Here is a 17347-nt window from a genome sequence, read left to right as displayed (position 1 = left end):
TTAAAATCAGACCATTAGAAATCCGACAATTATTATTATTATTATTTTGGCTATCCATATACCGTATATTATGTTTTTTGCCATGGCTAGTTGGAGGAATGAATGGATAATGTGGCGGATGAGCAGAAACGAAAATTTGGAAATATGTTTATAATTTAAATGTGAATAACCATCTGAAATATTTCTTTTCCAGAATTCTTCCTTCATACATGTTTGTGATAGGATTCGTAATGATTATCCCTTGGTTCGGATCCGGTCCCCTTTGGCACGAGACTATAGATCCAATTGTTGACGAATGTCGACATCATTGGTGGGGAAATCTTCTTTTTATCAACAACTACATTCATAATAGCGAAATGGTAAATATCATATCGACGTCTTTTCTCTAAATATATTCGTAAAAAATGAGTTTTAACGGAAGGTTTTAACTTCAGAAACATTTTATTGAAATAAATGTCTTGAGATGCTTTCAAACAGAAATTCTTATTTCCATATGCCGTTATTATTATAATTATTACAAAGATAAGTTATTTATTACTTTTATTGCAGTGTATGGAACATTCGTGGTACTTGGCTGTTGACACCCAGTTGTACATCCTCTTCCTTATAGTGCTGATTCCCCTCGGAAGGTAACTACCCCTTGTATAAAGTAGGTTATTGATAATGGAGATTCAAAACTTAATTTTTTTCTAGTTTGATTTCTGTAACATTTTTCTATTCAATGAACAGCACTGACGCGTATAATGTATGACTCAAATGTCAGTCATGACTTCGATGAATCATGACTCATATTATATAGGAGTCATGGTTATTCAATGAACAGTCATTGAATAATTATGATTATTCGGGACTTAAAATCGGTGACAACAGTAAAATATATAAGTATAAACCGTATACATAAACAGTAATTAGTATACATTGCCCTACCATTAATAACCGGACATCAATGCTGAAACCTTTAATGGAAACCTCTAATTAGTCTTGTTCGACACTTTCCATCAGTTTTTTTTTTGGTAGGGGGAGGCAGTGATTCCTCACCTGCGCCCGACGACCCATCAAAAATATCCTGTAGGACTTAGGTTAGGGTTCCGGACTGGCCAGTACAACTTTTCGGCGTTCATGCCCTCGCACTAACTGCTCACATCGCGAGCAGTACGATGTGGAGCATTGGCCTGCTGATACAGGCATGGCCGTCTTCAATGTGCTATCCCTCTTCACCTACTATACCGATCAGCAGCTCACCTCACCATGTCAGCTTGGATTCAAGATAGGCTCCAGCACCGAATACGCTATACACAACATGATTACCCAGGCTACACAGACAAATTCACACCCTAGCCCTCATGGGGGACTTTGCTGGGACCTTCGATCAACTATGTTGGCCGAGTGACCTTTGGAGGCTTCGGCAGGCAAACACGTCCAAGAACCTATACAATAGTTTAAAATCCTATCTCAGCAATAGAAAATTACAAGTTGTAAAGAAATACCAGACTATCACAAAATGTGTTCACCGGGATTGCCCTCAGGGCCATTCCTGTGGCCCATTGTCTGTACGAGTTTCTGGGATTGGACCTGACCTTGGCGGGGTCAGACCCTTGGCCTTTGTTGATGATCTTGTCCTGGTGGTTCAAGCCGACACAAGAGCGTCACTGGAAGCAAAAGCAAATACAGCCCTGAAAAAGGTCCAAAACTGGGCAGCACTCCACAATCTCTCAATTTCTGGTGAGAAAACAAAATCGATCCTCCTCAAGGAAAAGGTACAGACACCCAGGCCTCCAGCAATGAGGTTAAATAACATCCCCATCCGTCTCTACACAGAATCCAAATACTGGGAATCTACATTGACACCGATCTTACCTTTCACTCTTATCTGAAACACTTATCCACGAAAATCCGAAAGTATGCGGCCATGATAACAAGAGTCAGCAGAGCGAACTGGGGTTTGAAGCATAAAGCTTCATCTCTCCTCTATAAAGCGGTGTTTATACCAATTGTTTGTTATGGAGCCTCAGTTTGGTGTACAAAGGCTACACTGGAAAAGAACAAGCGTGACCTTGACTCAATACTGAGATCCTTGCTGTTGTCTATCTGCAGGGGTGCTGCACTATCAGCACCCCTGCCCTACAGGTTATCACTGAATGTCTGTCGCTCTATCTTGATGTGATTAAAAGGGGCCTTTACCATCGATTAACGAAGAGAATTCCGAAGCAGTTGTTAAATCTTCCACTGGAGCTTACCAATGACCTGAAACAAGAAAGAAAACGTACTTTCAAACGCCTTCAAGGACTTTGGCAGCATTCAGGGGAAACCACGACACAAGGAGAAATTGCCAGAAGATTCCTCCCATCCATTGACATGGTTTTCCCAAAGTCTCCTCTCTAGTTTTCACCTGGTCTGCAAGTTACATTCCTGATCACAGGACATGGACCTTTTCAACAGAAATTAAAGCAATGGGAATTGAAAGATATCCGTTCTGCCAGTGTGCTGAAAAGGAGTCATGGGGGCACCTCATGTATGAATGTCGTGCTTATGATGATTGGAGGCTCAAATTTTTTACTGAAATCCAGGAATACCCTCGCAACCAGGAAACATGCCTGCTTCAGAATGAAACCTCATACAAAGCCCTAACGAGTTCCGCACAAGCTGTCTTTACCATCAGACGGGCAAAGCTTGCTGAACTTAGATGTGCTCAGAAAAACCACCCCCAAGTGCAAACACAAACTGGGGTCGGATAGCATTTTCTCAGCCGATAAAAGATTAAGACAAAAGATTGTACTGAAGATTAAAATACTATGCTGGCATCATCATGGTTGGCACTCCTTGGAATGCCGACTGCCAGAGAGTACTTGGCCTTTGGCATCTGCCCTTGTGAATTTTGATCCCTCTCCCCTACCCCTATTTCGCCTTACTCGGGTGGACTGCGTTGTCTATCTGTCCACTTTACCTTTTTTGTAACATGGTCTTCTTCCAGGAAACTCAGGCGACCCTGGCAGAGGCCAGCCAGAGAATAAAGGACTGCTGCCTACTTCCTAGCGGCGTGTGCCGGCAACGTGGGGTCCCAACAGGGGCCCTGCATCCAAATGCCAGAACACAATAGAACCTAAAGCAATATGTTATGTACAACACATAACACTTTCCTGGCATTTACAGTAGTACTGTATTACTTCACAGCATACGTATGGCGCAGATGTGGGAAACCATTGTGTGTGTGTGTGTGTGTGTGTGTGTGTGTGTGTGTGTGTGTGTGTGTGTGTGTGTGTGTGTGTGTGTGTGTGTGTGTGTGTGGTATGGGTGTTTAAAGGTACACAAGCTGCTGAGGCTATAGTGCGCCTCGTGGGAAAGCACAGGTGGCGTCTGGTCCTAACACTATGCACACTATGTGCTCTCACAATGTGGGTAAAGCATTATTGTCCAGGACGTCTACATAAGCCTCAGCATTCATGGTTTTGCCGAAACAACGTCCCAATAACGATAAAAATCATTATTGGGACGATACAGTCTGGCAGGTGGTTGTTACTTCAAAGCTCAAATTTCATTGGTCTTCAGTCCAAGGACGCCAGCCCTTTCATCAAGCCAGACAGCATCTGGCATTAGTCGGGGTGATTGTCTTGAGGAGTGCTGCACATCCGAGGTGACCGATATCACGCACAGTCCTGCGCACTGCATTGGTTCTAACATGTCCCATCGTCTCACTGAAGGCAGGCTCTTCTGTCAGCTTAAGAAATTTACTAAATTGTTTCCCGATGATTTCAGCATCATTCCGCTTCCATTTGCAGATCGCATCACCAGTCGTCGGTCTAGGGATCTTCAGTGCCATTGAAATGTCATATGCAGACCGACTGCTTATGTGTCACCCTATTATAATTCCGCGCTGGAAGCCTGTTAACTCCATCGATGATGGCATCTTGCATTCTCAGTCGTAACACCGTCTTTTTGTACGCCTCCGAACCTATTTATAGTTAGGGCTGACACATTGTGCTTAGGTAAGACGTAACCCAATGTGTGGTGGTCCAGATATTAATGGTAGTGCAGTATATATGCAATCGTCATATTAAGGTTATGCACAGAGATGATCGTGAAATATTTCTTGAAGAACATTAGTTTTGCTTTCTGGTCTATCTTTAATTAGATATACTGTAATCCTTTCTTTTATGACGTGTGTTTAAAAATCTTCCAGATGGCCAGTAACTGCTCTGATCATCAACTTCTCATTGCTGGTAACAGCTACTATAGTTACAGTAGTCTTAAATGTTTATTACAATTTGCCTCCTACTGGATTGCTACTCTATCCGGATAAGCGGTAAGTTTGCTTGTTTTTTTAATATATTGAGTTCACTGAACTGTCATGATTGTTATAAAATTTTACGTAGATGGCTTGCTGCTTCTACAGCTGTCGATAACTGCAAACACCGAATAATATGTCATTTTGTTTGCACGCTCTGTAAAAATTCAACTGCTGTCGGAGACAAAGCAACGTTCAAAGACCACGTTTTCCTCCCACGACTTCCGAGGAATAAAAATCAAGGTCAGTGTTCATTTAGCACTTGTTAAGGGAGCTGGTTGGTGCTCCCTTGAAGGTCATTTAACTCTTAGGTTTTGCCCCCTCGCACAAAAGGGTGTAACCACTGCAACTTGGCAAGTAGGTGATCTTTAATGAACGCAGTAAACTCTTGCTTATAGGACCTCAATTTTGTGAACTTCTGATATAACGGATAGCGTTTATTGAGCCAAGCTTTTCATCAGTACTGGATCCGGATAATGGCTGGTTCCCAGTGACTTCAGATTAGCTAATGAAAAGAAACAGAAAAATTTAATTCGTAAACAGATAAAAGTAATGTTGATTTTATGCATGACTCGTAATTGTTGTTTTAGTTACCACAATAATTTTTATTCCTCAGTGATCGGTTCCTTTTTGAAGAGATATTGCACAACAGACCGTACCCCCATTTGTCTTCATACGCCATTGGGATAGCCGTTGGATATTTCCTGGCCACCCGTCGGTACATCAAGATAAACCGAGTGAGTTTCTTTCTTTCATAGTTTTTTATTTTTTATTTTTATCGAAGAATATTTTGAGGCATTTGCTTCTAAATAAGATTTGATTTTTCATCCCCAGCTGGCCCAGTTCTTTGCGTGGCTTCTTTCCGCTGCCATTGGCATGGCATCGATATTCAGTATTTACAAGTGGAACGTGGGGGTTAGACCTACCGTAGCAGAATCTGCAGCATACGCCTCAATGTACAAGATTGGTTGGATATTGTGTGTAACCTGGATCACCATTGCCTGCATCACAGGAAGGGGAGGTAATTTTTTTTTAAATTTATTTATGTTATTTATTGTCCTAGACCGTCCCAGCCTAGATTCCTGGCATCCCCACACTATTACATACTGTACAGATCAATACAAATTGCTAAATTACAATATATTGAATCTCTGTACATTGACACGCACTGTAGGGCTGCAATACATTATAATGGAGTGGACAGGAGCCCTACAGTTCATGTCATGTAAGTTTGAGTCTCTGCCAAGAAAAACAGCTAGTGGAAAAGTCCTTGCACTAGCCCTCTTGAATCGTTTCACCTTTCTTCTTCCGTTATCTTTGCCGCAGCTAAAAGAAACACAGGTAGTTTTATCAGCATTGTTCTTGCTCCATTTGCACCAGGACTTGTTGTCCCTTGAAAATTTGTACTGCAAAATTTTGGAAAGCACCAAAATGTGTCTTCAGTAGAAAGGACTCACATCCAGAAGTCAGAGTTTGCACGCTGGGGGTTGCATCAATCAATTCCTCTCGTAGATCCTGGTACTCGTGGCTCCTACGTAGATGTATCTAATCTTCTTTTTCTCCACAAGCACACCATGAACGTGTTGAAATTCCTAATTCATTTACTTTTCCTAAGAAGGATCCTTTGTCTTGTAATTAGGAACGTTGAATAGTGGTTTTGTTGAAACCAACTTGGCATACCCTTCCAAAACTGTTTAATGCTTGGAAGAATTCTTTTGGTTATTAAACCCTTGGTACAATTGTTCCATCTGTCTTGCCTGTGGTCAATAAGAAGAGTCCATAATTGTTTCCCCTCCTCGTCATAACCACAGTCACAAATAAAAGCATATTGACTTTAATACTAAGACCAAAAAATCCTGTTATCATTTGCAAGTCTCTCATAGAGAGGAGAAATAACCATATGTAGAATTTTCACTGTAAATATCATCTCAAACTAAATTATTTTTGTGTACAGCATATTCGAGCTGATGCCAATATTACATGTTGATGATCGACTAAAGATTCAACGAAACTGGTCTCTAATATGACAAGAAACCCTGCAAGTTCGGGCTGTGGCATTTGTCTTGACTGATGCTTTGCCATTCGAGTTAGCTATTATAACTTTTTTTCTTCTGTATTTAATAATATTATGTATAATATATACAGTATATATTTATTTAATGGGTTCAAAACGTGACACTGGTATGCGGTTTGGCCCTTCATATGGCTGCTTGAAATGCACATTCTTCTCTAGGAGGGTTGCTACAACTAGGTATTCCGTGGGCAAGTCTGCGAATTGCTTTTTTTTTTTTTTCCACAATGACTTCCTTGCCAGTTTAACGTACTGACAAGGAAGAAGGCGGATGAGATGTGGACTAGAAACGGGTTATGGACCAACGAGATTCATTGCCTGCTAAGGGGAAATGTGAATATCAATAATTTTCTGGCATTGGAAACATCACTTTTAAGCCAATGCCAACACGTTATTGCTTGCTGTGGGTTCTCAGCAAACTTCATAACTGGACCATTCCTCTTCGAGGAGGCTGGAGCACGTAGTTCCGAAAAGTGTACCGTTGCGGGCTAAGTACTCTGATATCTGACACCGTGTTAGTCCTATTCTTGAAGAGAGAGAGAGAGAGAGAGAGAGAGAGAGAGAGAGAGAGAGAGAGAGAGAGAGAGAGAGAGAGAGAGAGATGTTTTGATACAGGAGGGAGCTTCACCACTCGTACCTCTTGGATAAAACAGGAAATGACCACATCATTTTCTGCAATTCTGTTAATGCTTGACTACCTAGCTCTCCGGATCTTAATCTTTGCGACTTCTGGTTATGGAGATAGAGCACATGGGACAGAAACGGCAATATTCAGCCTCTGCCTGACCTGAAGGAAAGCATGACAGATATATTTGCAATACAAATGGCCATCAAATCGAGAAATGTTGCCTTCACCACCAGCAGATTCTTCATTCTGTATTTAACTTGACGAAATGAATTGTGCTGCATACATCTTAAAATGTACCTTGGTGTCACGTTTTGTACCTTTTTTTTGTATTTGTGATTCGTTTCCGTATAGTCAACATACTGTTTATTACAAGTATCTATCCAAGAGTGTCTTTATTCTAATCATCTATCGAAGAATCTGTTTATTCCAAGCAGCTGTCCAAGAGTCTGCTTATTCCAGATCTCAACTCTGGGAGATCCATGGTTTGCTACAAGATGCCAAGGCGACCCAGTTTGATTATATGTGTAACCACCCTGTAGTTAGAGACATAGGTTGCAGTTATAATCCGAAAGAAAGAATGTAAATTATATAAATTAGCCCTAAGATATTATTTAATACACTTACTAGACAAAAATTTAGAAACCTTTTGCAATTGGCGTCAATACATAATTAAACGAACGTTAAGCAAATATAAATAGGAGCATGGTATGACCGAAGGTCATCGTTATCGGATAAATGCGGTACGCTTTCCTGGGGCTTCTTAGTCGGTTAAGAAGTAGACAGGTGATCCTCCAGATTTTCAGAACGGTGTTATTGCTGTAGCACACTTACCATGAGACACAATTGAAAAAACAAAAGAAATCATTGGTGTGTCGAAAGTAACCATCTCAAAAAGTGTGCAATGATTTGAAGACGAAAGGAGAAAATTCAATTCAAAAATTCAAAGACGAAAATTCAGTTTAGGCAAGGCAAGATGATTTTCAACCGAATTATACCGCTAGCTTCGAACAATCAAGGATTTGGTAGTCGCTTTCTTATACGAAAACCACTTCTTTTTGTGAAAAATCGAAGGCTTCGACTGGAGTGGTGCCGTCAAGGCTAAGACTGAACTGTGGTGCATTGGAAAAAAAAATCATACGGTTCAACCAGTGTCAATTTACACTTTTCTCCACCAATTGTTAGATGAACGTGTGGCGTGAACCACGTGAAGCCATACATCAGCACTACCTCATGTCCACCACTCAAGCGGCTGGAGATGATATGATGGTATGTAGTATGTTGTGCCACACCGACTTGGTCTGCTCATACTGTTAGGAGGTCGCTTTACCTCCAATGAATATCCTTGTGTCGTATTGAACTAACTTCGCCTTTCAATGGTTCTTTTTGACCCGGATTGCGATGGGTCCTGCCGTTCAAAAATTGTATCTGAATGATTTCGATGAACATTCCCAAGGAGTCCAACATCTACTCTGGCCACCTAATTCTCCAGATCTGAATCCAATTGAGAATGTCTGCAATATGATGGAAATGAAAGTTCGACTTAAAGTTCTCTACCGACCACAATATAGAAGCTGACAAATATCATGATGGAAGAATGGCCAAATGTGGAGCTATATTCTCTCCAGTACCTAGTAGAATCCATTCCACGACGCGTACGGGCTCTACTCCAGACAAAGGGTGACCATACTAGATTCTGAATACTAGTTTCTAAATTTTTGGCCAGTGGGGGCATCGTTGCTTTGACACTTCGCTTCGTAAATCATAACCTTTATACATTCGCAATAAGGAAACATTTTTGAGTGTTTCAAATACTTTTTAGTCATTGCTTATAATTAATTTTTTTATTATCAGGAGTCGTAAACAATTTCCTAAGTTGGGGCGCATTGATTCCAATCAGTCGACTGTCATACCTGGCTTATCTAATACATCCCTTGATTATATTTATGGTGTATGGATTCTTACATGAAAGAATATACAGTCATCAACTCTTTGGTGTAAGCATTCCAATTTATTATTATTATTAATATTATAAAATAAATTTCTGACTTAAAACTGTGTATTGCATTTTTAATTGCAATTGCAGGAATAAATAAGTTGTTTATACAGTATCATACATTTACAAGGAAACTGTTATAAACGATAAATGTTAAGAGTAATCTTGTTTTTGTTTATTTTCCTTTAGATATACTATTTTTTGGCTCATCTGGTGACGACGATGTGTGTCTCGTATATTTTCAGTCTTCTGGTTGAATCTCCCTTCATAAACTTATGGAAGATGATCGAAGGCGGCAGTAAAAAAAGGCATGGAGGAAAGAATCAACCTGCTACAACCAAAGTAGAAACTGTTACTGACACTCCACCACTTACTAAGTTCCATTTAGAAGAAAATGGCTCCGAGAAAACCTTGTCTCATAAAGATGGAATTGACAATAGCGTTTTCGTGAGACCATGACTCGGCACAGATTTATTAGTATGGCTGTGAGTTATCCAACATTGCATTATGAAACGAGTTTGAATCTTCAGCTAAGTGGTTGATAAATAGGAGATGAACTTTTTTAGCGAAGCCATTCGTTTTGAAGTAGTTCAGTACTAATGCAACTCGTTGTGAGCGCAAAGTTGTTCTGCTATGTACAATAAACTGCTTATGTCAAAGAACTGTTTTAGCTATTCCATAGGCATCAATAATCTTATATGAGATGTTTTTATGAGATTGATTCGTAATTTTCTTCTTTATTGGGTTTCAATAATCATGACAACAAGACAGACATCGATATCCATTTGGGGTTCTGGAAGTTCACAAGATTCAAATTACGCGCGGTTCACAGTGTTCTAAATTTGTAATAAGCTTTAAAATATTGAGAATTATAAGTAAGTAATACTTTCTAAAATGTTATATAACTGTCTGATATTTCTAAAATTATTAAAGTCCATTTTACAAATAATAAGAAGAAATATACCAAGATGCACACAATAAGCTGAAATACGACGCACTGTTCACTTTTAAATTTTTATACAATTTTATACAAACGGTTTTTAAAACTAAAGAAAAAATGGAAGAGACAGGGCAGTTTCATCTCGAACTTTTATGTTTAAGATGTTTTCCTTAATCTTTAGCAGAATTATTTTTTTTTTGTTTAATATCCTAAATATCAACCCTACAAAACTTTGCACAAGCAAAAAATATAGAAAAGAAGTCCTCGAAAACTCGTGTCTGCAGATACAGATGTAAGGAAACATACAGCACCCTTGTCTTCCAGACACGATCAGTGGGCTATAAGAATCCCAACCTCATCATGAAATAGATTTCAAGGTATGACCTGATGCTCCTAAAACCCTACTACTACTTTTATATATTATTATATAATCAATTGCTAATTAATTAGTAACAAAGTAATTAGCTATTTACTCTACACTTCTGTTAATGATAGAAAAAAAAAAAAAACCGATTATTTTAAGAAATGAAACATGCCCAAAATGCCAAGTATTCAGTAAATTGCCCAATGGTTGACTGAAATGTAAAATGAAAATTTCTCCATCCAGTCAAGATTTCTCTCTAATCAAAAATAGAAATTGTATTTCACTGTAGTTCGTTATACACCGAAAGCATATTGAATAGGATCACTTACCCTGATGGAAACAAGTAGACCACGCAACGAAAATAAAATCTCGGCCGTTTAACCCATTAAATAATCGATGCATAATTTGTGTACTAGTTCTCTACTCCCAAGAACTAGTTCTCTCCCCAATCCCACAGGTGACCAAGCCACTTCTGTCCTCTTACATCAATGAGCAATTTCTAAATTAACTGGGCAAACTTCAGAGTTTGCCCAGTTAATTTCTCTCTGGGCATTTGTGAAGTACCTGCAGGTACTTCATAAATGCCCAGAGAGCCCGTGCAGTTTCTGAACAAATAAAATTAATAATGGAAGAGATATAGATTGATATTGCCTGTTTCCAGGAGCCCTACACCCATTGCAGTCGGTTTGAAGGATACTCCAGAAGCTACGGAATAATTTAATACTCCATGGACACTACGTGGGCCGCAGTACTGATTAATTACACGTACTGATCAATAATAAAGAATACAAAATTAGAGTAACCAGGATAAATAACCTTTACACCCTCTTAGCAGCATGAGGTCATATTCCCCCCCCCCTAGGGTCTTTTCATGTGATATCACTGTACCCAGCACAGGCCAAAGCATTGGTCCCAGTATACAGCACCCGCAGACTGTTCTCAGCCTTTTGCCTAACAATAAAATACAGTAGAATACAAATTTGATTGTATTTTGTAGTCACGGGCTTGAAGAACTTTGATCCGTTAAATTTCTAAAGAATCGTTATAAAGTTGGTGACCAAACCATACGCGATATTGCAAAAATACGATTTAAAATCGACATCGTAAAAAATAAAGGGAAGCATCGTACTGGTAAGTTTTTTTCGTTTTTTATCTATCGCCATCAGGGCCGGATTTCCCATTCGGCTCCATACGCACAGTGCCTAGGGCCTACGTAAGAAGGCAAGAATTTAAAATAAAATACAGCAGTTCACTCTTTTCATTATGACTAACAAAAAACGAGCTGAGAAAACGCGTGTAATTGGCTGTAGGTGCTTCAATTCAATACGCATATGCTATCTAGTGACTGTTCTCGAAAATAGAAAGATTGAAATGATGGTCGTTCCATCAATTGAGGTTGTTTATTATTTATTGTAGTTGAAATTTGAGTCGCGTTAATTAGTAGTAGTAGTAAAATAAATTTTCTGTTTATACTCCGAGGCGACCAAACGGTCAGAGGAGTTCACAAGATAGACAGAATACAAGAAACAGCCCCATATTCAGCAGTCAGGGGCTTGAACCCCGGTCACTCAACGCACGTGTACTTATGCCCCGCGCGCGCCTGACCACTAGGCTATGAACTGGGTGAGAAGTAGTAGTAATAGTAGTGCAACAAAGCAAGTGTATGAGCTTATGCAGCATCAGCCAAAAAAAAAAAAAATCACACCATTCCCTCCGAATGCCTGTGCAGTTCCTCCTTAAATTTATTTAACCTATCAACTTCCACAATGACAGATGGAAGTTTGTTCCAGCAATTAACCACCCGATGCTTAAAGCAAATTTCCGCACATCTATTCTACATCTGTCTTTTCTTAATTTGAATTTATGCCCCCTTAGATTCGTAATCTGAACAAGTGGAAGGATCCCATCAGAATTCAGCGTGCTCAACCCATTCAAGGCCTTATACACTTCAATCAGATCACTGCGCAGGTGCTTAGTCTCCAGCCACTGCAATTTGCAGGACTTAAGCCTCTCTTGGTAAGAGGATCTCTTTATTCCCCTCACCAATCGTGTTGCTCTTCTCTGTACACGCTCAAGCAAACCTACATCCTTCCTAAAATGAGGCCTCCAGACCTGTACGCAGTACTCAAGGCGTGGCCTCACCATTGCCTTATACAGAGGGATAATCACCTCCTTTTCCCTGCTAGCAAAATTCCTATATATCATTGACAAAACCCCATGACTTGCCCTGGCAGCCTGTCTGCATTGCTCAGAAAACTTCATATCTGCCTGTACAATTACACCCAGGTCTTTTTCATTTTCTACCACTTTAAGTGTAGTACCACACAGTTGGTACGTTTCTCTGGGGTTACTTCTACCCATATGCAGTACTTTGTATTTGTCAAGATTAAACTTCAGTTGCCACTTCTTAGCCCATCTGCCCAAATTATCTGGATCCTGTTGCAGTAGCACATTGCCATTACCGTCATTAACAACCTGCCAACCTTTGTATCATCTGCAAACTTCGACACCAAGCCTGTTATACCTTCATCAATATCATTGATAAATATACAAAACAACAGTGGGCTCAGCACCGAACCCTGTGGGACTCCACTAATAGCATTAGTCCCACGAAGAGCAACACCCATTAATTACCACCCTCTGTCTTCTCCCACTTAACCATCCTTTTATCCATTGTAGCAACTTACCCTTAATACCATTCTGCTCCAATTTGTACAATAGTCTTCCATTCGCAACAGTGTCAAAAGCTTTAATGAAATCCAAATATATGATATCAAAATTATTTTTTGCATCCAGTTCCTTTTTAACCACATCATAATATCAGGTCTGTAATTACTCGTGTCACCCTTCCATCCCCCTTTGTGAATTGGAGACCCATTTGCACATCTCCAGTCCGTGGGGACCTCCCCTGAGTCTGAGGATGCACTCATAATTATGGCTAAGGGTTTGCTTAGTTGCTTTGCCGCCTCCTTTAATATAACTGGATAGATCCCATCCACCCCAGGTGCCTTTCTTATGTTTAACTTCAACAATTTCTCCTCCACTTTGCTCTCAGTTATTACAAAATCATTAAGCACCCTGCTACAATTTGATTACCTTCTGACAGTTTCAAACTTTTATAACTCCTCATGTGTGAATGTAGATGCAAAATACTCATTCGGTTTGTTTCCTATCTGAGCAGGATCATCAACAGTCGAACCACCATTCGCAGTCAAATTCTTAAAATAGAAGAAACATTTTACTTCCCAACCACCCTTTTTAGCACATTTCTGAATAAAAGTGCCTACTGCTTACAAACACCAAAATCCAGCCCTGGCACTGACTGAAAATTCTCAATCGTTCTCAGCCCTACGACAATTCTCCTCTGCTGTTTTCGCCAAAAGAAAGCAACTCTTATCGATTCTATCATCATCTCAACAACAAGGAACCAACCCAACACCTGCAATGTCTATCAATAGCTCTAAAAACTGATATCACTTGATATTAATATCTCTAAAAACCAATTACTGTTCCACTCACACAATATTAATAGTTCGTTCTGTCCCAAATATAACTATTTCCAGTCATCCCACTTACTTGAGATACCCTTCCATTCTTGCTGGGATTTCGATTGGCAGCTCCTTCTGGAGTCTTTGAGATATCCCCATGTAGTAAAGGTTCAGAATTTCAGGGCGTTTGCGATCATTGGCATCCATGGGCGGCGTGCATTCTGGTGATGCTGTATCCAGGTACGTGATTGCGAGTTCCTCTTACTCTTGAAAGGCGGACAATATATTACTTGTGGTTGCAAGGAGGTTCGTCACTGTGGATCGGTTTCGGATTGCGTAGTGGACCTGTGGCGGCCTATCTCCAAGAATCTGATTCATTAAGGTGGGCATCATAGTTTTTTTTCAGGATTTTCAGGAGCTTTGAGGAGGTTTATATCGGCCAAAAGTGCCTGGATAGAATGGGGTTTCGAACTTTTGGATGTGGTCTGTCAAGGTAGCTATTCCAGGCTTTAGGAAAAATTCTTGTGGTTAGAATTCCGTTGAAGATGTACTTGAGCGGTTGGAGGATAAGCGGACTGAGGCATTTTACCATGAATTGTGGCACCTTGTCGGCCTCCGCGGTTGCTGTCGCTGGAAGGGAGTTTATCGCTGTTGTCAGCCGGCATGTAGAGACGGTGATGGAATGCAAGATGTCTTGTTGTAATTCATTGTCGGGACATAAATGAGAGTTTAGTTTATCTGCACGCGTAATGAATCTGGTAATATGATCTAGCCTTTGAGCTGGGTCTAGCTGACTAGGAAAACTATGGGATCTGAAGCGGTATGGAATTTTCCTTTTTTGAAATTGGGAAAATCAATTTAATAGGGCTCATCCCTATTAAATTGAGCTCGTGCTCCTGAATAAGATATCCGGTCGGAAGTCTCTTGAGTTCTTTTCCAGATCTGGTGTAGCTGCTGCTTTAACAGGAATGCCATGCGTACATTTGAATTCCACCAGGCTTTGGAGTAAGATGAGATCCTTATCTTCTTTGATGCGAAATTTTGTGCAATGGTGTTCACCCAGTTTGTCAATAGTGTTACAGCAAGCGAGACGTCACATGGTTCAATCACATGCGAAGGTATAAGGGTGGCGGATTGCAGGAATTTTTGGATGTTAAGGAGCTTGGGGCTGACGATGACGGCGGTTTGAACGTTTTTTCAGGCAGGTGGTCCCCGAGTAGGAATAATTAATTTTGCGTAGATAGGGTCGTGATCCAATTTGTTGTGCGTCTCAGGTGGTTCTTCAATCATACATGCTAAGGAGGAAAATAGCAACTCAAGGTGGTTTTCTTCTCTAGTAGGGCAGTGATCGATTAGGTGTATATTTGCTGACTTCATGTAGTCAACAAGGAACTTCTTGTGGGCAATGAGATGTGGAGTGAGGTTGAAATCCTCGATGGCGATATGGTGAGCTGAGGGGTGAAAGTGGATGATTGCCCAGTTGGCTGCCTCAGTAATGATAAAAAATACATTTATTAAAAGTAAGTGTATGTAATTTCATATTATTTTACTTGTTAGTTTTATGATTTTTTTTTTTCAATTTTAAACTGAAATAATTTAATTTAGGGTTTTGGGATTAATTAATTAGGTGATTTTTAATTAAATACCGGTCAATTTTTTTATATATGAAATTGTGCTAAAAACTGTATTAATTCCGTATACTTTTTCCCCAAGAATTAAAAATCATTAAAATCGAAGTAAAATGAAAATAATGTATTTATAGTTTTATTCTAAAAAAACATTTTCTTATTTGTGTTTCCCCTCTTTCAGAATGGATATAAGGAATTACTTTTCTTCCCAAGAAAAAAATGCAAAAAACGTAAAATAGAAATTGAGCAAGAAAAATGTGTGCCTTCGGATGCACAAGTTGATCCGATTCCTGGAACATCGATTCAAGATGACTCTGTCGAGTCAATTTTATCAAATAATTTATTAGAATACGATATTGGTTCTTACGTTGGAGTTTCTGCTATAACACCAACTTTAAAATTTGAAATCCTTTCTAATACTTACGTTCCCAACAAGGACTATGATTTCAAAAAAGATTCTTCTGGAAAGAGAGAGTTTAGATTTGCTTGGTTAGAGGAATACTCGCCACATAATTTGCCGTTACGGGGAAAAAGGAGTGATTCTGGAAATTTACATGATTTATTTCAATTTCGGATCGAAGCGGGAGACTTAATTTTAAAAGATCATTTGATGAAAGCTTCTGCAAATGCCCGGTACACCTCTGTAAGAACTGAACATCAACTAATAGAACTTTGTGAAATGGAAATACGAGAAAGCATTGTATCTACTGCAAATAAAATGAATGCGGATTCTAATCATCAACGAGTGATTGATATAGACAAAAGACCAGATGGATCTAATAGGCGTCCTCGTCCAAGGAGTTCCCTCGATATGCTTCAACCCTCCAAGCCTAATTTTCTTAGGCACGAAGCACCTCCCGACTTTGCAGTTGAAGAAAACGAATTTATGCCTTCCCCTCAGCTTACATCCACTTTAAACTCGGGGAGGAGACGACAGACCTTCTCTGCTGCTGACTGATTTATCCATGGGGTTAATGATCAGTCCAAGATTAACGCGCCTCCTGGATTGTCACATGTCTTTGTTACACGGATGGACCCACACACATCCACCAATGAGATTAGAAGTCTAATATAACACATTACTTGTGTCCGAGTTAACGTGTACAAGGTGCGTACCAAACATCTTTCTTATGCATCTTTCGACGTCGCCTGCAGACCTGTAGATCTTGATGCGATTCTTGACCCACGTCTTTGGCCACTAGGGTCCGTCATCCGTGAATTTAGAAAAAGCCCGGGATTATTCACTAACGTTGGGAGCACATAGCTAAAACCTGGAGATCGAGCAACTGGGTGTTCAACCTCTCTTACTATTTTTGTCGAGAACGTCAAAAGCATACATAAGAACTAGAATATAAGTTCTTTATAACCTACAGTCAGCCAGATCAAACAGTAATAACTAACAGGCCAGAAATAGTAAAACCCCACAAGCGAAGAATTGGTAACCAGCTACTGATCAGATTCCCCTATCAATCACCTTTGAAAGTTTTCTACCAATACGTGCGTCGTCTCCTTAACAAGCTTGACACCCTGGAACCTCTCTTTTTTCGTCGAGTATGGAATATATTTTGTTTATCTGAAACATGGCTCGGGCTGGACCAAGAGTTAATTAGCAGGGCCAATTTAACCGAGGACTCAGCGTTTTTCACATCAAGAGTCCATTCTATGGGTGGGGGGGAGGTTGCCCTCCTAATAAAACATCAAACTACAGCTCCTCCATGCTGCCGCTAGTAACTCTCTAGGTTTGAAGTCCTGGTCATCACTGTAAAATATAATACTCGTCTAATTGACATCGGAGTAGTCTATTCCCTCCCAACACTTGATGTCATAACAATCAATGAAACCTCGGGTTGGATCTGAGGAGATTTCAACTTACCTTTGGATGTAGATAATCTGTTGCAAAGTCTAGTAGCTTCCAAGATTAATTCCTTCAATGCTTCCCATTTAGAACTGGTT

The 17347-nt window shown here is 39.9% G+C and overlaps 1 protein-coding gene across 1 annotated transcript in view; it reads left to right on the top strand.

Moving 5' to 3' along the window:
* LOC150087891 (nose resistant to fluoxetine protein 6-like) overlaps positions 1–9469 on the top strand; it is a 29845-nt gene extending 20376 nt beyond the window's left edge. Inside the window, exons 9-15 of the mRNA XM_090370497.1 lie at positions 194–359; positions 550–629; positions 4178–4300; positions 4899–5019; positions 5117–5303; positions 8833–8975; positions 9164–9469. Coding sequence (XP_090226623.1) covers positions 194–359; positions 550–629; positions 4178–4300; positions 4899–5019; positions 5117–5303; positions 8833–8975; positions 9164–9433 — 1090 coding nt within the window. The 3' untranslated portion in view covers positions 9434–9469. The remainder of the gene's footprint in view (positions 1–193; positions 360–549; positions 630–4177; positions 4301–4898; positions 5020–5116; positions 5304–8832; positions 8976–9163) is intronic.
* The last annotated feature ends 7878 nt before the right edge of the window (positions 9470–17347 follow it).

This window comes from Mastigoproctus giganteus, chromosome 3, assembly GCF_048544385.1.
Source record: "Mastigoproctus giganteus isolate SK-2022 chromosome 3, ASM4854438v1, whole genome shotgun sequence".
NCBI classification, from domain to species: Eukaryota; Metazoa; Arthropoda; class Arachnida; order Uropygi; family Thelyphonidae; genus Mastigoproctus; species Mastigoproctus giganteus.
This window is presented reverse-complemented; position numbering and strand designations above follow the sequence as displayed.